General features: G+C 36.6%; 1 protein-coding gene across 2 annotated transcripts in view; it reads right to left on the reverse strand.

The window, feature by feature from the left end:
* crb (cell polarity complex component crumbs) overlaps positions 1-22,738 on the reverse strand; it is a 99,005-nt gene that overhangs the window by 40,139 nt on the left and 36,128 nt on the right. For both annotated transcript variants that reach the window (XM_083109906.1, XM_083109905.1), the window contains 5 exons: positions 21,903-21,983; positions 17,351-17,500; positions 12,332-12,480; positions 8,675-8,870; positions 3,000-4,178 (listed from right to left, as the gene is read on the reverse strand). In XM_083109906.1, coding sequence (XP_082966032.1) covers positions 3,000-4,178; positions 8,675-8,870; positions 12,332-12,480; positions 17,351-17,500; positions 21,903-21,983 — 1,755 coding nt within the window. The remainder of the gene's footprint in view (positions 1-2,999; positions 4,179-8,674; positions 8,871-12,331; positions 12,481-17,350; positions 17,501-21,902; positions 21,984-22,738) is intronic.

Here is a 22,738-nt window from a genome sequence, read left to right on the forward strand (position 1 = left end):
TGGTAACACAGTGATGGTGTCATTAAATGGAATGCCATATAGGTGTAAAGTTTGTTCCATTATCATCAACTACAGTCAATTAATTCATGATCACTTCACCTTCTTCGTCGTCACATTCTTGGACACAGCAAATGTATCTGTATTCACTTGTTTTCCTTACATTACCGAAAAATTGTGGAGAATGTAACAACCTGGTTTTACATTTTCAGAACCTTCTGTGTACTCAACCTCATCAATATCTGAAGTATAACTGAAGTATAGTGCATGTGACAATTCCATTCAGCATTCACAAATACCCCAAAACACTGTTCACAATTACCCCAAGAAGAGAATTTAAATGGGAATAACTCTTAAACCACACAAAATATTGGGAAAATATGTCTGCAGTGTGAAAGGCAAAAGCCTAAGCTACCAGCCACACCAAAATTTTTGAATAGAACTACAACAAAATGCAACACATACCAGAGTCTTTAACAACTGAGAAAACTGAAAACCACTTATTTTTAAAGGCTTTGGAAAAACGGACTGTAAAATTTCATAAAGTGGAATAATATGTCCAAATATCAGCAGCTCCAAGAAAAATACATACATCACAATAATCAATAATAAAAATGGTCATATCAGTAATAACCTGTCTGTACTGGCCAGTGTTCACAATTACCCCAGTTGACCCTATTATGAGTTTTAGTTTGAATTTGAATTAATGTCTTAGGTCCACTTTATGCACAGATTAGCTAATTGGGAGTTTAAAATGGGATCTGAACCACTGTGCAATGTGGCTTCACCAGGTATCGAACCCAGGACCCCTTGATTACAAGCCGACAACGTTACCACTACACCATCGGGGAGGCCAAAAATATATTATGAATTAGAGGACTTATACTTTATCAATATTGATGGATATAGGTCTTTAATTGTATCAGTTTATTAATAAAATTCCAAATCATTTTACTTCGTTCAATATTCCTATTAACAGTATGTAATTTGGTGTAAAATTGTGCCATTTTCTAAATTTTGGTTTAAACCATGGTTTAAACCAAGGTTAAAACAAATTGGCTTTTTAAATTTAAAAAAGTATGATAGATTTTTGTAGTTTTCCATTATAATTAAGAGTGAAGTGAACTAAAATGAATTCAATAAGTATCTCATAAATTACAATAAACTGGGACTAAATTGAGTAAAATGAATCCTGGAATAATAAAAAAAAGTAGTGCATGATTTTTACACTTCATTTGAATTATACCATTTTCTCAATATCTAGAATGGAAATGCCATTATTTAATGTTTTTAAATAACATTTTTTACATTTTTGAAAAGTGAGTACCTTCTTATTTTTTAATAATTTTTAATTTCAAACAGCTAGCATAACTGTGGGGCAAGTAACATTTAATTTGAAAACAAAAAAAATTCCAGCCTGGAATGTAGAATTAGAATTCATGAACCCTGTTTTCTCAAAACAAATGTCCCAATTTCTTAATGTAGAAAACTTATTGTAGACACTTTTGTTCCATATAACAACACCACGTTCATGTGTTCCTTCATAACACCATTACACATGTGAGCAGTATAGCATGGCACTCACCAAGAAATTTTTGTGACTACTTTTTGTGTACTGAATGGACATTTTGCTAAACAATCATACTATTTACTCCATATTTTCGTAACTGTTACCACCAGTTGAAGTGCAGAAATAATTTGCTTGTTTTTCCTGTTGTGCATGTTTTGTAATGATGTTACCGAAACAGATGGTTGGGCACTCGCATACATTTTTCATAAAGCTGAGCCGATACCAGCATTTGCCGATAACGATACCCTGACTGATTTCAAATGATACCAATACTTGCATAATTTCAGTTTAAAATAACAAAGGTTAGTTACAGAGTAATAACAGCTCATCGTATTATATTAATGACATTAAATAACTTCCAAATTATTGTCATGTAGACCCAGAGGATGCAAAAAAAGAAGAAGTTTTTGAAATGTTGATAGCCTTTTTAAAGTGTTGCAGTTGCACCGAAAAATTGGTGCATTACTATGAGTAGCCCTGATTCAATTTTATGTATACAACATTCCTGCCATTTGAGTTAACCTGGCAAGGCAGGAAAACAATGTAAAAATACATACAAATACAGATATATAATAATGCTCATTTGGCCAGCTCTGTTTAAGCCCTGCTGTCCATTATTCTCTGTCATTTGCAATCTGCTTTCACAAATACGCTAAATTAACCCAAAGTAGCAAAACTATTAAAAACAAGTCGCTGAAGTGTCTGTCAGTGGGCAGTCACAGAAAATACTTCTACAAGAGAGTCCACAACCCTCTCTCCCCTAAGTGACATTCATCCCTTTCCCAAGAACTCCAGAATCAGCCCACCATGATAATAATGCTGGTTTTGAAAATTTCCACGTTCTTACCCCACCAGTTTGCAAGCAAGAATTGGCGATGGTTTCTTTTATTTCCACATAGAGTTGACCTGACCACCAGACATTGCCTTCATGTCACGTCTGGGTGCAGCACTTTAGTCCTGCCTTTGACCTTGCCATCTGCTCCCCAGGAGGGTACAGCATTTCTCGGAAATCTACATGGAAAGTCCTGTGTTGGATCCCTAAGTCACAAGTGAACGAACATTTGAAAAGGACAAATCTTGACAAATGAGTTGTTTCTCTTGGCCGCTCAAGATCATTTGTATTGGATGGTATCAGCGAAGAAAATTCAACCAATACATACCGACACATTGGAATCGGTATCAGCTCAGCCGTAATTTTTCATGAATATTTTTATTAATTTTTAGTTACAACATATTGATAAAGAGAGCTATGCACTCTATTGGGACAAGTCAGACTTTCTGAACTACAGCAGCGAGACATATTCAGTACTTTCCCCCTCTCAGCACAAGGCAATCCTCCCATATTACTTGATTTTCCCCATTATACAGAAACAAATATACAAGCCTATTTCATATTCACATACTAATAGTTAACAGACTTCCAAATACTTACTGTACTGGCAGGTGTGTCCAAGGTACGGTCGTTCGCAGGAACAGCTGAAGTTCTGCCACTGATCTATGCAGTGTCCACCGCTATGACATGGATTGGGTTCACACTGTGGTGTTCGTGGACATCCTACTTCTACATGTACTGTGTGCTTGTCAACACCAGGACTAGCCTGAGGCACGACCCAATTGCCATTGATAACAACATCTTCCATGCAACCGACAAATGAATGAGGGCCGTGCACAAGCTGTCCTAAAGACGAGGCATTCCCACCAAGATAAGTTCTGTTAAAGCTTGTGGAACTTGCATTGTTTCCTTCTAAAATAGTTATTGGGTATATTGTTTGCTCTTCATTGGCTGCTAACACTAAATGACTTGTGTTGATGTTAACGAACACTTTCTGCCATTGGCTATTATTGAGCTCGGATCCGATGAAGACTCCATCCCATTTGTTTAACAAGCTTGAGTGCAAATTGAGTTTTCCATTAACCAATTCGAGAACATAAAATGTCTGCCCTTGACCGTAAGCTAGCAAACCACTGGGTAGAGTAGTTTTAAACCTGAACTGCAACTCGTAGCCTTCATCTCTGCTTGTGTTCACGGCTATGTAGGAGGACCCATTCAGTGACATTGTCGTGATCTTTTCGCATATTTGTCCAAAGAACCCGTTCCTACACGAGCAGTTGAATTTATGATCCATTTCATTCTCCAAGTATGGAGTGCAAGTTCCTCCATTTTCACAGGTGTTGTTTCGGCAACCAATGAGCTCAACAGAGCAATTCTTTCCCCCGTAATTTGGTTCACAGTCACAGAAGTAATTAGCCCGTTTGTCGATGCATTCGCCATGAACGCATGGCATGAAACGTTCACACTCGTTAATTTCAATTTCGCAGTGCTCCCCTTCGTAACCCTCTTCGCATTCACACACATAGGAATTTATTTTGTCCTTGCACATTCCGAACCTACACGGGCTGCTCTCGCATTCGTTGATGTTTATCTCGCAGTTTGTACCAGTTATTCCGACCACGCAAAGGCACTTGTATCCAGCAGCATTGGCATAATTGAACTTGTCGGAGCCAAAATAGCCAAGTGAATAGAGAGAGCTGTTGGATTTTTCTAAGCATGTTCCTCCATATTGGCAAGGTGATGAGTCACATTCGTTGATATCGTGCTCACAGTTTTCACCTGAAATAATATAAAAAAGAATACTTTTACAAATGCCACTCACATGACCAACACCAGTTCCATTGATCTAATTGCATGATGAAAGAAGGAAAACTATTCGTAACAAATACCTGAATAAAAGCAGCGTTGTTAAAGGTCCAGGAATTTTAAATAAATTCAATTCTGGTCCAGGAGAGAAAATCAGCAAGCATAAATAGGTTCTGGACCATAAAGAACCTTTTTATCTGTGAAGTATTTATATTCAGTCCAGGAACCTTTTTTCCAGACCAATTTAAATGCGATCCAGGAAACTTTTTTCTATGAAACAATATGCTACTTGGACTGAATTTAAATCGTGTGAGAAAAAAGGTTCCAGTCCTGTCACGGAACCCAATATAATTTATGGGTTTCTAGACATTTAACCCTGAATGAAAGTACACTCCTGTCCAGCTTATAGGGCATGTTCTCAGACTCTGAAATCCTACCTACAGTGGCACAGAGTGTACAATGTCCATGCTGAAGAAGTTTTGCTATTTTCTTCTTTTAATAAACACACGAAAACAAGTTATTAACTTTTTCTGCAACACTTGCCTATAAAGGTATATTTCATTTCAGTAATTTTTATAATAATAAATTAGTCATTTGTTATTAACCAGGATTTAGCTGATACCACCATTTTGATACTGATATTGTCTCCAGTTCTCACCGATACTAATGTTTGAAAATTGTAACCATTAAAAGTTGTTCAAAAATATTGATTAATATTGAAATGTGATTACATCGACTTCAATCATATGCATCAGTTGACCACAATTTTGCTTCAAAATATTCAAGATTGACATCAGAATATTAATGTAACTGTCATTTAATCACACCATGTAAATTGTTGCACAACAAATGAAAACTTTCCAGAATAATTAAGAACATGTAAAATACCAAGATGCTGGAAAAGTATTAGCTGGTATCAGTGAAAAAATTCAAACCAATACTTTCCAATACCATTACCATTCATATCGGTATCAGCTCATTCCTAGTATTTCACTAAACGTTTTCAAACAGTTTCTTATACAGGTATTATACAAAGTGCACAAGTAATTTGTACACATGAAAAATAAATTGTTATTTTATCAATTTATTTAGTACAAGGTTAACAGAAAATTCATGGAAACCATGGAAGATGCATCAGTTAGGAGCTAGAAGTTTTCACTAGATCTCTTATATGGATGCCTACACTGACAACAACAGGATATATTATTCATTATACACACATGCATGCATGCATGCATACTGTTTGACCAGCGATCAGAGAGCTCTCCGAGTTTACTGCGCATGACCAAAGTAGCAGAGTCCATTCGTAAATTGGGGGAGTTCATGGAGCCGCTTCTCTGAAGCTAGAGTGTCATGTGGGAAAAGAGAGCAATGTTGCCAAACAGAGAATATTGACACATAAGATATTTGGAAGTGCTCTGGTCATGGGGCGGCATGTTTGCAACAAAACGCGGAAAGACGTGAAGTTTGTTCGTGTGTGTAGTGTGTTTGTGCTGAGTTCTGTATATGCTTTTGTAATGATGGAGGCAGGACTGTCAAAACGTTCTGGTGTTAAACCACTACGCAGCGAGTGCAAACAGCGAATGCAAGCACATTCAAAGAAGCATTAGAATGCCACCCTCTGATTCCAATTTTGCAGGCTATAAAACGTGCGAGTGCAATCGCTGGCATATCAGAGGCGACTGTGAAGAGAATTCACAGTGAAGCAAATGGCAAAGATAACCCGCAATTTCGTTAGTTACGTTCTGGTGGATAAGCATCCTCGCAGATTGATAACACCGTTCAACGTGCAACCGAGAATGGCGTACTCCCACCTACCTTCCCCTCAAGACCTTTCCCTTTTTCTTGGCACTTTGCCAACTGGAGCTCTCCGATCGATGGTCAAACAGTACATACATGTATGGATTCATAAACCGCACATCAATCATTTTATAACAAACCATGTTTGTAAAATTTACAAACTTGTTGTTTGTATTACCACACCCCAGGGAGATCATTCAGAGGATGTTTAGTTTGTTCCATATATTTGTAATTACAGCTGTGTTCCAAACACTATGAATGTATAGTGGAACCTTGATTTTACATTTCTCAGGGAACCAAGCTGAAAAAACATAAAATGTGGGAAAATGTAAAATTGAGGAACATTTTATAACATTATGCTATGTTGGGACTATCAAGATTGAATGTATACCAGGTGTGCCAGTTAATAATTCTTAATTTCGTTGCTGGATGGTGCTGGAAGCAAGGGTTGGTGCACAGTCTCAACTGTTACGTCAGTGTGTTGCCAGGACAGTACCTGTCAAATGCCGTGGATGTGCAACCGAGTGCGAGTGATCGTGATATTGGGTTTGTGTGGGAAACATGTTGACCTTCAAACCAAATAAGGAGCATGTGCTTTTCTTGTTCAATCAAAAGAAAGTGAAAGCCATCATATCCTTGTGGAAACGTACGGTGACAATGTCTTAACGCAAGACACTTGTGTGTGTTGGTCTCAACGATTCAAAACTGGTGATTTTGACTTGAAAGACAAAGATAGCCAGGGCCAGTCGAAAAAATTCCAAGACGCCAAATTGCAAGCACTGTTGGACAAAGACGATATGCAAATGCAACAACAACTGGCAGAGAAGTTAAATGTTGGTTGCCAAACCATATCTGATCGTCTTCATGCCATGGGAAAGATCCAGAAGGCAGGAAAATGGGTCCCACATCATCTGAACTACAGACAAATGGAAAAGTGTTGCTTTGTCGGCATGAAAGAAAGTCTTTCTTGCATCGGATAGTGACTGGGGACGAAAAATGGATCTACTTCGAGAACCAAAAATGCAAAAAGTCATGGGTTGACCCAGGACAACCTTCAACGTCAACCGCAAAACCGAATCGCTTCGGAAGGAAGACAATGCTGTGCATTTGGTGGGATCAGAAGGGTGTGGTGAAACCAGGTGAAACAGTGAATGCCGTTAGCTACCATCAACAACTCATTAATTTGAACCATGCATTGATCAAAAAGCACCCAGATTGGGCAACAAGACACGGAAAAGTGATTTTGCAGCACGACAACGCCTCATCACACACAGCGAAAGGCATCCGAGACACAATTTTTGCACTTGGCTGGGAATTCTTGCCCCACCTGGCATACTCACCAGACTTAGCCCCTTCAGATTACCACTTGTTATCATTGATGTCTCACTCACTTTCCCAGCAACACTTCAACAATTACGAAGATGTCGAAGAATGGCTTGCTGACTGGATCACCTCAAAATGAACGATTTTTCTGGAAGGGCATCCACAATTTGACGGACAGATGGGCACAATGTATAGCTAGCGATGGTGCATACTTTGAATAAAGCATTTGTTACCTTTCTCCCGAGATAGACTTGTTTTCTTTCGGATAAATTAAGAATTATTAACCGGCACACCTGATAATGTGGGAAAATGTAAAATCTGGAAACGTAAAATCGAGGTTTCACTGTATTCCTGAATTTAAATGATCCATGTAATATTTTTTTATATTGTATTAGATAGATGGTATTCCAGATATTTCTTTCAGCTTCACATGTTTTCCATCCTTTTTTTAAAAAAAATCTATTATCCTAGATATTTTTCAAAAATCCCTTTAATGTATGGAATTCGTACCAATTTTATTTTCTTGTATGATTTCATTAGCCTTTGTTTCTTATGTCAAACACAAGACATATCTTATGTGGTTCATACAATGGAAGAATACTTTGTATACCCTATACAGAAGTAAATGCATGGCAAGGGCTGGCAAAGGACTGGCCAAAATCAGAGAACTGCCCAAGGTGCCAAACTATGGATGGTACCAATATTTGCATAAACCTAAGGTTCTGGATTAGAGTCCTGGCATGAGCATTTCTTTGTGTGCTTCACTCAACCTCATCATTGTAATTATAATCAGTCTTAAGAAGCAGGAAAGTGATGTAAAATGAGAAAAATAAAATAATACAATATATTTATCTTACATAAACAGATTTTTACAACATATTTACTTTTCATGATGGTTGCAGTAAACGTGGTTTAAAATTACTTACGTGAAATTTACTTTTGCCATGCTGAAAATGTTTTTGTTTTTTTTTAATATTAGAATTGATCACTGTATTCAGTTTGAGAAGTTATTGTCAAGTATACTTGAATCCACAAATTATATGCTTTGTCATATCACCAAGATTGATTGATTTGGTGTTTTAAGTCCACTTTGTGCACAGTAAGGCTAATTGGGACTGGACCTACAGTTTAAAGTGGGATCTGAACCACTATGTGCCTCTACCAGGTATCAAACCTGGGACCCCTTGATTACAAGGCAATGATGCTACCACTGCGCTATCGGGGAGGCCCTCACCATCTCACTAGGAACTGGTAAAATTATCATAATTATTTCAAAGTGGAATTGACTCAGCCCTTATATTCACACATAAGCTGTTTAGTTTAATACTGAATTGAAAGTATCTCACCTGAATATCCATTATAACATTCACATTCATAGAGTTTAATTTTGTCAATGCATTCGCCACCATGCTCACAAGGCATACTTTCACAGTCATCGATGTTCACTTCGCAGTGAGTTCCATTGTAACCAGTGTCTGAGCAGTTGCATGTGTAGCTGTTAATTCCATCAAAACAGATGCCACCATTTTGACATGGGGAGCTCTGGGGGGAAAAAATATTGCAAGCACATAAATAACTATAGCATATCTTACCCAAGTACATGTGTTTCAGAAACTTATTGCAGGTAAAGTCAGGGATGTGCCTATGAAATGCAAGAAGGTAATATAAAACACATACTATGTGCCAATAATATGAAGCAGAGACTTGGACAATGGCAGAGATAGACAAAAGAAAGATGCAGGCAGTGGAGATGAAATTTTAAGGAGTATATTGGGGAAGACCAGAAGGGATAGAATAAGGAATGAGGAGATTTGCCAGAGAATAGGTGTGGTGAAGCTTCAGGACAGGATAGATCAGGCACAGATGAGATGGTTAGGACACATGAAGATGATGGACGCAGAAAGACCACCAGTAAGAGCCCAAGATGTTGGTGGAAAGAGCAGATAGCGGAGAGTGTTAGGAGATGAGGACAAAATTGGAATAATATGGAAAGAGAGGAGTGGTGGAAGACCAGGAGAAATGGAGATGCTTAACTTCTATGCCGATCCAGCCAGAGGCAGGAAACGGCAAAGGATGATGGTGATGAATGAAACAAGTCCAGAATAAATGAAGAATGCAAACAGCTTTTCTCACACCTAGAAATGTGTGCACCACGGGTGACAAGGCACACATCAACATAATAGTCCAGTTCTTGCCACTCTTGCATCAACATGGGCCTGTGGATAGTGTCTATCGCTGTGATGATGCACTCAGGTCTGCGATATCAAGCGGCACCGGTGAGACAAATACCCTGTTTTTGGTGAAACCTCACAAAAAGAAGTCACATGGTGTAAGGTCGGGCGATCTTGGCGACCAAAACACTGACAAGCAGGAATGTGAACTCTCAGCGTAACAAAACATACAATCACAAAATGTTTGCATTCCTCATTCATTCTGGACTGGTTTCATTAACGTAAGTTCAATACTTGCAAAAAAATGTTGTAATACCTCAATTATTACAGAAACACCTGGTATAACGTAGCTTAAAGCTACATAAAGGTAAAGTTCCCTGTGCATAGAGCACAGTGCCATGAAGGCACATTTAGGGGATGTGTGTGTGGGGGGCAAGGGGGGGGGGGGGGTAGGGCCCCACACATTCTTGATCTCTGCCATTTTGGATGCGATGTGATCAGCACCATGCTCTGGCTACCTTTATCCCCAGGTACCCATTATATGAGGCTTGAAGAGCCTCAGAGCATACATTCACTTTACTGCTAACACGTCATTGCACACAAAGATGTGAAGCATAACCTTCGCTGGGGCTAGGATGATCATTGTCCAGTAAGTGGACACTGAGGACTGTAATGTGCCCTTGTAACAGACAAATGACAATTTTTTCTTTGACAGTAGTGAAAATGTGCGTCCATCACTGAGAGTGTAACAAATTCCAGTGACGTGTTTAATCCAGGAAGATAAAGTTAATAGTTCCAGGAGGATTGGAAATGTTTCAGGCATATCCCATCTTTGTTAGGGTTTGAAGGAAGAAGCCCTTGTCAAGAGCAATACAAGCTCAGCTTTCATCAAGAACATTCAACATAGTCCTTGGCAGATTCAAGATCAGCAAGGCCCAGGGATTTCTCAAATTTCAAGCCCATGGTTTCACTGGTGAAGCTATTTAGTGTTAACTACCTTGTGTTTATGTGTCCAAGTTTTGTATACTCCCATTCATGTTTTTCTTGCCTAGTATTCACTGTGTTAGAGGGCACAACCCTTTGTCTGATGGGAAGCATGTGGTGGAGAAAGTTTTGTAAATATTGGTGTTTCTTACTGAATACTGAGATTTTGATTTTGAGTGTCCATTCGATTTGACACAAATGTATCCTGTGCACACACTCTACAATGTGTTACATAGGAAACTGAGAAATACAGATACATTTTTGTGTAATCAATAGAGACCGGATTTTAAAGGGAAATCCTTTTTTATTTTTCAACATGGATCATGGAATAAATAACAACAGTGTTGATAATTATCTTCCACCAATAAGATTACACGGTTTTGACTTCCATTTTTTCCCCCTTTTCAGTCCACACTCCCTTTTCCCCTTTTTTAAACACAATTTCCTTTCTGGTCCCTTCATTGACTAGTTTTTCAGCCTACATTCTTCTTCCCCCCTTTTTAAAAAATCATCTTCCTTTATCCCTTTATTGACAAGATATCAAATATTTTGTACGACTGTTTTTCCCTGAACAAAACATTTAAAAATTGTCTATTTAGTGCAGTTTAGAGGAAAGAAAGAACAAGCACCTCCTAATTTACCTCCCCTCCATGAATGATGGGAGTACGTTGCAGCGATAGTTGAAACAATGCGATCTGGACTCATGTAGCAACAAACGCATTGTAAGTGGCATGCTTGTTGGGTTGAAAGTATACATATCTGCTAGATTTAGACTTTTATTGTAAAGTTATTTAGAATAGTTTTTAACTTAATTGTGTGACAGTGATAAAGAGTATTGAGTGTTAGCGAAATGGCGAACCCAGGTACAATTTGGCAGCAAGCTATGGAATGTGGTAAGCTGTTTCAAGGAAGATTTCATGGTACTTTACCTTCAAAAAAAGAAATGAAAAAGGACCAGTTTATTTCTGCACTCCAGTAAAAATATTATTTTATATGAAAGCACAATATATATATGAATGATATATATTGTGCTTTCATTTAAAATAGTATTTTTAGTGGAGTGCAAAAAAAATTAAAGTTCTTCTTCCCCTTTTCTTGGCAATAATTTTCACTTTTTTTTGTTCTTTTTAGAGGAAATTTTTTACATTTAAAATCCGGTCTCCACTAATCAAATACAACTCAGAAATATTTTAGTTTCTAAAACTATTAAAATAAATACTTAAATTTTTTGTATAAAGATATATTTATTACCAAAAGAAAGCTTAAACATTAAATTTTGATTTGTGGAAAAGAGTATTGGACAAATGGTGACCATTCATGTTTTCACATTCAATTATTCTTGAACTAACGATTGGCGAGGATCCTCGCTAACTGACTGGTGCACGTGTGTCTTGCTCGCTACCCTTTGCTACACCAGGTACACATGATCTGCCTTGACACTGGAAGCACTATGATGAGTATGTTGTTGTGCATCATTTGTACCGGCATCATTATAACATGGTAGAATGAGAGACGTCCCAAGTGCAAATTTAATTAAATATTGGGTGAGAATCGTTATTTTTATAAAATGCATGTTGCTGCCCCCTAAAGCGCTCCATGGCAACTAAATATTAACAATGTTTCCAAGCGTTTGCAATCTATCTCATTTCTCCTTAATGTGCGAATTGCCCCAGAGGACAGATTCAAAAACTAAAATATTTCTGAGAAATTAGTAAGTATCACATACTAATTTATTGAGATATAAATTCTCTTCATTACTTAGTTCAAATTATAACAAGTAAGTTGAGGATATGCAAATGTATTGGTTAGAAGGTTATTTTGGGCAAAGAAATTGTAAGCATAACCTACCTCACAGTCATCAATGTTGATCTCGCACAGATCTCCAGCTAAGCCAGGTGGACAGACACATTTGAAGTTATTGATCTGATCAATGCATGTTGCATTGTTCATACATGGGTTTGACTCACATTCGTTTATATTTATACTACAATCTTTCCCTGTGAAATGAAAAGATTCATTAATATTTCGAATGTTGTGGATTTAGCTTCCCCAGGGTATGCACATATATACATATATTAAATATCAGGAGACGAAACAGGATATCACATACATATGGCAGTAAATATTTTAACTACATCTGGTATATGCTTAAATATGTACTTTAAGATAAATTAGAAATGAACTACATATTTTCCTCACATACCTAATGAAAACAAGAGATTCCCTTCCTTATGGACAAAAAGAGTCTAGAATTGCAATTAATAATTATGTTAATGTCTATTAAAGCAATGATTGAATTTATTCATTAGTACTGTATATTGTAATAAGCATACTCTTCTGAAAGATGTATTTATACTCTCTCTCTCACACCCACCCACACACACACACACACAAACAACACATGCTCTTCAACACTGTGGTTCATAAACATTCATATGAGTGCTCAATTGGTGAAGCCTGTTTAAAATAAAGTATTGTGTGCAAAAAAAACTGAATACCATATACCAGAATAATCAATTAAATACAGTAAAGCCACTGTCACACAAGACAACTCTACTCACCACTGCTAGTGGCAGCAACTTGTTATTTAGCAGTTACTGTTACTGAGCCTATCACATGTAGCTACTCATTTTGAAGGCAGTGTCATGTACAGATTTCAGTGTGTTTTAAAAGTTCTGCAGGATTCTAAAAAGCTATAACTTTAAATAAATGTTTATTACAATGAAATATTGTTTTTTTTTTTACACAGAGGAAATTCACAATTTTGTTCTGCCCACACTGCTGAATGGCGTACGTACAGGTGATCACGTGATTCTAAGATTGTGACGATGCAGGAAAAAGTTCACCCACACCTTGGCCCACAAGGTCACCACACCTTATGCCTTGCAATTACTGTCTGTGGGGACTTGGCAAGGTGTAAGCACAGAAACTGACAGATCTTGATGAGCTGAAGTTCAACATATGTGATGTGATTCACAACATTCCGGTCGAGCACCGTCAGAATGCAATGCTCTGATTGAAACTAAGATTGCGAGAATGTTTGAAAGTGAATGGTGCCCAGTTGGAGATCCACATCAAACATTAATTTCAAAGTTTCCTCTGTGTAACAAACAATATTTCGTGTTAATAAACCTATTACTTTAAAAGTTATACGTTCTTTAAAACACACTGTATATAAAAAAAATTGGACACTTCAATGTGCCAGATGAGATGGTTTATTAGATTAGCATGCACCAAAATAGCACAAGAAATGGTGAAGAAACTAGAGACTACAAAACGCTATCCCCCTGATACTTTAATGTCTACGTATTTCACACGAACGCAAAACAAAATGGTGACGATGCAGCTCACTAAGTGGATTAATGGTATTGCTGGCATGACTGCATTGCAGATTGCACTACTACTTGAGACAACTGGGTCACGTGAGCATGGAATCCTAGTAGTGAGTGAAGTTGAATGTGCTTAACTTCACTGTATTTATGGTGACCAGTTGGACATGTGAGCGGCAAATAAACTCCTGTACTTTGTGGCTAATTGTGGCTACTGCAGTAGCAGTTAGTAAAGCCTGATGTGCCAGTGGTGTAGTGTTATGTTGGCATCCCTGGTTCGATCCCCAGTGGAAGCAACTGGTACAGTGGTTTTTATCTTACTTTAAATAGCAGGTCCATTCCAGATTAGTCTATCTGAACATAAAGTGGATGTAGACTTCTTGATATAATATAGGGATGGGACAGATTAATCGGTACTCTATCGGTATCGGCCGATATAGGCATATTTACCGATCTGATACAATAAACATATTTTAATTTAGTACAATATTCTGCCATTTTGTTATGGATATAAACATACAATCCCCATGCCCTACTTTTCTTAAAAGTAAACCTCTAAACATGCAGTTTCTTTTGAATTGCAGTTACCTGCAAACACACATTTATTAAGGAATGAATGAACCATTTAGATTCTTCAAGAACCATTTGGAATTTTATATCTGATTGGTAGAATATCGGTTATTGGTAAATATTTCTGATGAAAATTTCTGTTGAAAATTCCTAAGCTGGCATCTACTGTGATAATGGTACTGGGAGGAACAAAGAGGTTGAAGCAGTGGTTATTTCTCCATCATTGTTTACATTGACTTCTCACTGGCCAGAGAAGCCTTGAGCTAGAGTGACAAGGACAAGATGAGTCAATTATGTCATTAGTTATCCAGTAGTTAGTCACATTATTTTAAATACAAACAATACTTCTTGAATGTAAGGTGCACCTCACCTTTTTCATCCAATTTTGGCCAAAAAAGCATGGCTTTTATATTTGTATATACGAGAGCTGTTCGATGAAGAATCATCATGAAGTTTTTCTTTTTGACAACATACCTTTACTAATTCTCATAATTTTGATTTGTCTTTCTCAAAGTAGTTCCCATTGAATTCAATACACTTGTCCCAGAATTTTTGTCAGTTTTCAAAGACACCGTGGAAGCTGTGTTTTGATAAGTCCTTCAGAATTGCCTCCGAAGAACTCGCTACTACTTCTGATGAAGGAGAATGCCTCCCGTGACTGTGTTTCTTCAAATTGAGGAAAATAAAAAAGTAGCATAGGGATAGATCTGGACTAAAGAGAGAATAAGAAACATACGTACTTTACATCGTTTTTTGTGAGATATTCAGAAACAATATTTGTGATGTGCAGCCGTGTATTAACATGGTCTTGGAACCCACAGTGCCAAAACACATCTCACGTGTAATTTCTCTGTTTACCAACATATGGGTTGCTCCCAATGAAATTTTCATTATTTCTGAAAGTACTCTTAACTTAGTCAGCAATCTTCTCTCACAATGACAACAGCAGTGGTAATATTTTCTTTCGTAAGAGCACTGACCAGAGCTCCGGATCCACCTTCCTTTGAAATTGATTTTCTCCCCTCTTTAACATTTCGAACCATCTTCAAGCTGTGCTATAGGGAAGAACAGACTCTCCATAGACCTTCTGTTGCATTGAAAGCCTCACCTGACTATTTTAAAATTTCAATGCAGCATATTGTTCATTCAGTGCAGTGTTACCTCCATTATTACCATAGGAGTAAGTGTGAGCATGTCTCAAGCTGCAGGGCTGTCATAGAGCCACAACTGATGTCAAAACAATGAAACTAGTATTGCTAACAGCATAACATAAAATTAAATTTCAGTGCAAGAAATTATGTGAATAACAAAACTATGATCATTCTTTATTGAACAGCCCACATATAAATATGGTATTTTTTAATAAATTTGAACGGTTTGTGAAAATAAGCTCAAACCTCTATTTCTACAATCAAATAGTTTCTTAACTCAGCTTTTGTGTTTTAAAAATTGTTTTATTTATTTTCATTTAATGCTGCATATTGCACAACAATGTCATTAGCAGTGCTCGAAAAATTTTCTTTAAAGCTAGGTGCCAGCTCTGAAAACCAGGCACCAGGAAACCACCTACTACCAATTGTGCATACTACAGTATGTTTCAAAAGTCGCGCAATCCAAACTTTGAAAATGTATATCATGAAAATCGTAAGAGATATTAACACCGGGTTTTATGCACTAAACTAATCTTGTAGGCTATCACTGGGTTCATACATATATGTTAGCATTTATCTAAATAAAAGCAATTACATTATTTTCAAATACATGGTTAATTTGATAAAAACATCTGAGAACTGATTTTCAACAATAAATACCAACTCTTAAACAATTTGTGGAATCATTTGTTGGTGTTTGACTGCTTGTAAAACCGTTGCTTTGTGAGGTACAGCAGAAGCAGGGCATTTTTATTGGGAAACCTCTTGCACATGAGTGTAAGAATGAGTAGTAAAATACTCTTCAGCAATGCACACACGCTGCTCCAATGAATTAAAAAAACAGGCACAGTGAAGAGAACAATGTAACCAGGGGCAGCCTAGGATTATCTCAAGAGTCCAATTTCTGCACAAAATCTGGATTTTCCACCTAAATGTATAGCCAATACTTAGGACACATGTTGCATGTGACTGTTGGCAATATTTCGACCTGCTAGTGTTGCCACATATGGAGATATGTCCCAAAAATGGCACTTTTCACTCAACCCATAAAATCGCCAGTCAAAAATTAATCGAATGTTGCACATGACCAATATTGGTTGCAAATGACAGACTGAAATGGCATCAGTCATCAAATGTCTAATTATGATCCTTCGATAATTTCTTACATATTTTTTTACTCAGAAGTTCATTTCTGGAAACATTTGAACGCTGCTTTCCCTCAGTTATTAATTTATATAATTTTCTGTACAGAGTGAACTGATAATTTTAAGCATTGAAAAATATCTCAATGGATGACGCTTTATAATGCAGAAAACCCGGTGTAAATATCTCTTATAGTTTTCATGAAATACATTTCCAAAGTTGGGATTGCGCGACTTTTGTAACACTTTGTATAAGATGTTGAGCATCACGGTATTCAAAACATCCCTAAATTATTTGAGAAAGCAGGAAATGGGGTGTTGGGGACAAAGGGTAAGAAATTGTTACTAACTCTATGGAATGTTCACAACGTTGATAAAAAGAACATTTGCTAACTTACGCTGTACTGCGATTTGAACTTAGAATCATCAAAATTTCGTACATATTACAGCAAAAGATCACAGTCGCCAGGCTGAAACTTTTAGTCGCCATGGCGACCTGGATTTTTTGAGCCCTGGTCTTTAGATATTTTATTTAAGAATAACAATCTTTTTAATTGTACATCAGAAACAACACAAATACAACACTCGTTTTCTCTTTTCCTTACCATGTATTTCTGTCTGGAACCTTGTAACGATAAACGAAAGTTATAGAAACAACAATTATTCTCTAACTACCTGCATATCCAGGTTGACAGTCACAACTATATCCATTTATTTCATTTTTACATTCAGCACCATTAAGACAAGGTCTAGAAAGGCATTCATCAAAATCAAGATCACAGTGATCCCCAGAAAAGCCTGGCCGGCAGAAACACTGGTAACTACCTAAAGTGAGAACAAGAAATATTGGTGCATTGTAACAAGTGATGCATTGTTATTGAGAATAAATATTTTTTACAAAATTTTCAGAAAGTCATCAATGTCAATATTTGATGATATTATCATTCAGATAAAAGTATTTTATTTAACAGTTAAGAACACTCAAAGAACAAGATAAAAAACAATTTCCTGATAGCCAAAAAAGAAAAAGGTGAATTTGTGACTGTTAAAAAAAAATCATACACCTTGCATTTGAAAAATGTTCCTCCCTATTAAAATAACATATACACATATTTACATCTGCATACACAAGACACACACACACGCACACCCATGCATTGAATCATAATTGGAACTCAGTATAGACAAGCTGCAACATACAAGGAATTTAAAAACAATAATGGAATAAAGAGAGGTATCAGACAAGTAATGATCACTTTTGGTGTGTTTCTTATTTTCTCATGACTTTCATAACATTAAGTAGTTTATTACCTACATGAAGTTTCATGTTTCCATGTTGCATAATTGGGTTGTTTTTTTTTTAAAAAAAAAAAAAAACACACACACTGCCTTCATTCATTAAGGGTATGGCGTCTGGAGCAGAGATGGTCACTTTTTGTTACTTCCCAGGTGGTGGTCGTTGCATTTTCTTCAGTTTGGCGGCACTGGTGTGTGTTTCCTGGCTTGTGTCATCTGCTGTGTTTTCTGCTTTCCGTAATCAGGTGGCATTGCCGGGTGGTGGTTGGGAGCTAGGCTGTCTGCTGCGTTGTGTTGCTCGGTGTGGTGTCCTTCCTGTTCTTTGCAAGAGTGGAGGGAGTTCGAGCAGAAGAACTGCATTTTTTTTTTCATGGTCTGGGATATTTTGAAGGATGGGATGCCAAGTTGGGTGTGCCTGTCCATTACCTAGGTTCAGTTCTGGTTTCTGTTGGATGATGGCATTGGTTTCTTTGATAGTGTTTTCTATGACAGAGCCAGTTGAAAGAAGTATGGATGTACAGGAGATGGAGTGATTTGAGGTGTTGTGAAATGTGCATTGTGAAATGGTAAGCTCTTGCATAAAAGCTGGCAAGTCTGCCATCAGGCTGGCTTGATTGATTGAGTTTATTTTATACCCTTACTTTCTTTTTAAAGGAATTCTGGGCCAAAGGGGGTTTGCGAAATCCACCAATCGCCCATTGGGCATGGCACAGTTTATCGTGCCGGGAACATTTTGCATTACTGAGCACAGTGGCGCAATTTTGGCAAGGATCAACTCACACATACAGTCACACAGGTTTAATAAGATCGGCATTTGTCATGCGAGAAATGTTTTGCAAAGGTGAGTGATGTTAGCAAGGATCGATGTGCATTGTCGCAGAAATAGATCACAGAAGTGGTTTTGGCAAAAATCCAGTATGCACAGTCACGTGGGAGTAGCAGCACTGGTATTTGTTGCACAAGAAATTATTTGCATTACTGAGCAAAGTGATGCAATTTTAGTGGAGATCGAGTGGTCATGGGTTCGATTCTTGGTGGGACCTATAAAATCTTGACAGTGACCTCACATTGTGAGGAATATTGGGAACTTTTGAAAAGCAACAGCTGACGCCATAAAAACTGAAAACCAGAAACTGCGGTGATTGGACTGGATGCTCTGACTACCCAAGAAAAGATTGGTTGGCACTCCATGGGCTATTTATCTGCGATGGGGGAAGAGTGAATTCAGATTACAGCTGTAATTGCCCTTTTTTTAAAAAGTGATTAATTTGATTTTACCCACAGCAAGACTCACAACTGTGGTTTATATATTTTTTAAACTTTCCTCCACATTCATCTGAAAGTGGAAATAATTTGATTCGTAAAGAAAGTTGTTTGCATTGACATCTGATACAAAAGACAAAACAATCGTACTTAGCTTCCAATGGAAAGATTGTATAGATTTCTCAGCCACATAATTGTATAGACTTGTGTGAAAATGTTCGCGATGCATTAGTTACGTTCAATCTAAAAAACAAAGGTATGTTTTGCTAACTTACATGCACTTCAACTTTGAAGATTTATGTCCAATTATAATGTGACAAATTTCTGTCTTCCTCTTACGTATATGCTCCATGCTCAGAAAACTAAGGAAGTTGTGTTATTCAAATCATTTTGTAAAATGTATACTTGAAATATTGCATGTCAAGTACAGGTCCAATGTAAATAAGATTTTGCAAGCAGATGAGCTCAAGTTAAACTGTACACAGAATAAATAATTTTAGCATGATGATGGAAAGGAAAACAAAAGTTCTTGAGATGTCAAGTCCTACATGTAATGCAATTTGCCTCATTCGGAGTTCCAAATATGTCATTCTATACATTGCACAGAGAATGTATATTGTACCTGATACTAACAAATACATGACTACACACCATGCAATCTCCCTCCATGTTGTAGTAATGTATTTAAAGATTGATAAAAACATACCAAATCCAATAATTACGAACATAGATGCACAACAAATAATAATCCTAACACAGAAAGTACATACATTTTTCTAGCACACTATTTCAAATGCTTTTAATGCCAATTAATAATTAGTTTGTGTGTGCAAAACTAGTAACAAAAACTGCAGATATGGTATACTAGAATCTCTTTTGGCAATCTTTGCAATTTACTTTCCAATATTAACAATTGATTATAACACAATAAAACAGGGCATTTAAATACTGTGTGCAATGTATTGCTTCTTTGTGTTATTACTTCTGTATTAGGATTATACTGGACTAGTTTTTGCAGAATTAACATAATTTTGAGAATAAAAACAGATAATGCAGTCTTAAAGAAAAATAACAAAAACAGATATTTTAGAAGGAGCTCTCAAACCAGTCCACAGTTACTCCCTGTTATGAAGATCTGACTGAATGAATTATATTGGAAGTGTGTACAAAATCCAGTCAAAGTGTCTATGTGTGTACTTATACTTGAATCTTTGGTTATGGCTTACAAAACTGCCAACACAGGCATGTAACTAGGCAAGTGTCACAGGTGAACATAAGCATTGGATCATATGACATTGCAGATTAGTGTTCGAATCAACTCACTGGCATAAATTAGATATGTATCGAGCTAGGTATATCATGAAGTTCATTTCAGTTGTATGAACATCAGCCAAAACTGGTAATTTGCATTTGATATTGTAATTGCTAAACTTCAATGTCTTGATGCCTCTCATTTGATATCTATAATACTTTACATTGTCAATTGATTCTATATAGGAAGCTCCAGAAATTAGTAAGGCAAGTATAAGAGATTTTTTCCCAGCCTACTAATATTGTGGAGAGAAGATACGTGAAATTTTTTTCACAATGTCATAATTCCAAGATTTGTGACTCATGACATGCTAATCGATGGCTTGCACCCAATACTGCAATAAATCAGAGAGGTACTGAATATTAAGTTCAAAATAAGTGCAAATCAATTATTTCTATCTCCAGCTTGATACATAATTAAATTTGCTAGTATATCTTTTAAATGCCAACAGCCATTTTCCTCATTCATTCATAGAAAGATTGTCCGACATAAGAATTTAATAAAATTAATATTAATAAGAACTTCACCAATTATTATTGATATTTGGAAAAGATGTGTGCGCTGTCAAGCATATTAAAGACTTTCAGCCATTGAAGAAATTTGTTCTTATTAATACAGTGGAACACAGACTTGTACGTTTTTCGGGGGGAAAAGGTGAAAAAATTAAAATGCGGAAAAATGTAAAATCTGGGAAAATTTATAACATTTTGCTATGTTGATGACACTAATATTGAATATGTAATGTGGGAAAATGTAAAATTTTGGAACATAAAATTAGGGTGTTCCACAGTATTAATCATAAGGTGAATGTGGGTATAGACCATTTGCAGATATTTAAATAAGGATTCAATTTTGTGAAAAACAGGCAGTCAAAAAGTTTTCAATTTGACTCCATTGTGTAGATACCACATAAGAATTCAAGATATATTCTTTTCACCATTAATCTGATTTCAGATACATGCTCACTTTGATGCTCCTGTATTCCCAAGAATCTATCAGCACTTTCAGTGGCGTGCCCAAGGGGTGTTGGTGGGGGTTATAACCCCCACCTTTTGGTCAGGTATTAAAAAAAAAAAAAATGTCAAAGGCAGCAAATATGGCAAAATGAGGACTGACTACTTACAAATGTACACATAACCCCTACCTTTTAAAAATCCTGGACATGCCACTGAGCATTTTGTTAATTCAAGGTACACATGCTCTTCAAACCACAATTAAAAAAAAAAGGATGATCATAGTACCAAAGAACTAGAAGTACATTCCAAACAGGATTACAACAGTTATCAGAAGAAGGTAAATAATATAATATAGGACTAAAGAGAAGACCTTCAGAAGAGAACCTCCAGAAATACTTACCAATTTCATTTTGACAGATTCCATAATTACATAGTTCCCTTGTGATGTTACACTCATCAATATCACTTTCACAGTTAACACCTGAAAAGATTAACCATAATATGTCACACAACCAAGATTGATTGACCGATTTTAAATTTTTGAGTGATCTGTCATGTATGGCCACTTTTGCATCCTTCTAAGCATACAGGGAAAAATCCCCTTATCTAAAACCCTTACCTTCAAATTAAAAAGGGACAAAGAACCCCTTGACAAAGGTTACAAGTGCACATTGTAGAGGGACCTGTACAGGATAAAACACATTAAAAAGATTACAAGGTGTAACATAGTTTAATTTATGGGATGTATAACATACTCCCTTTCCATCTTAAAGGAAACCAATAAATTAAGAAATCAAATTTAATATTTTTCGCCTGCATATTTGTAAATCTTGATTTGAATAGATAAATTTGTTTGTCTTTCGTTGTCTCTCGACCAGCCCTGATGATGATTCCGAGATGGTATTGAAAGCTTGGAAGAATCCCTAAATTGTTTTTATCATGCTGTTCGTGTTTTCTTGTGGTTTTTAACAAGTATGTTGCCGGCACATGACGTAAGAAGTTTTTACTGCCATATTGAATAGATAAACTTATGCTGGACATTATCTCCAAAAACTGTGATCTTTTACATCAATGCAGTTTTGATGAACTGATTTTGTGTACTGTCTAATGCCACTATTTGTAGAGAAATAACTTTTAATTCCTATATTTATATTAAATTAATTCTATATCATTATATCAGCCTGCAAGTTCATTCATCCATTGTTGAAGTGCTGAATGCCCTTTCTGTCAGATACT

The sequence above is a fragment of the Lepisma saccharinum genome, chromosome 23, assembly GCF_977018435.1.
Source record: "Lepisma saccharinum chromosome 23, izLepSacc3.1, whole genome shotgun sequence".
In the NCBI taxonomy this organism is placed as follows: domain Eukaryota; kingdom Metazoa; phylum Arthropoda; class Insecta; order Zygentoma; family Lepismatidae; genus Lepisma; species Lepisma saccharinum.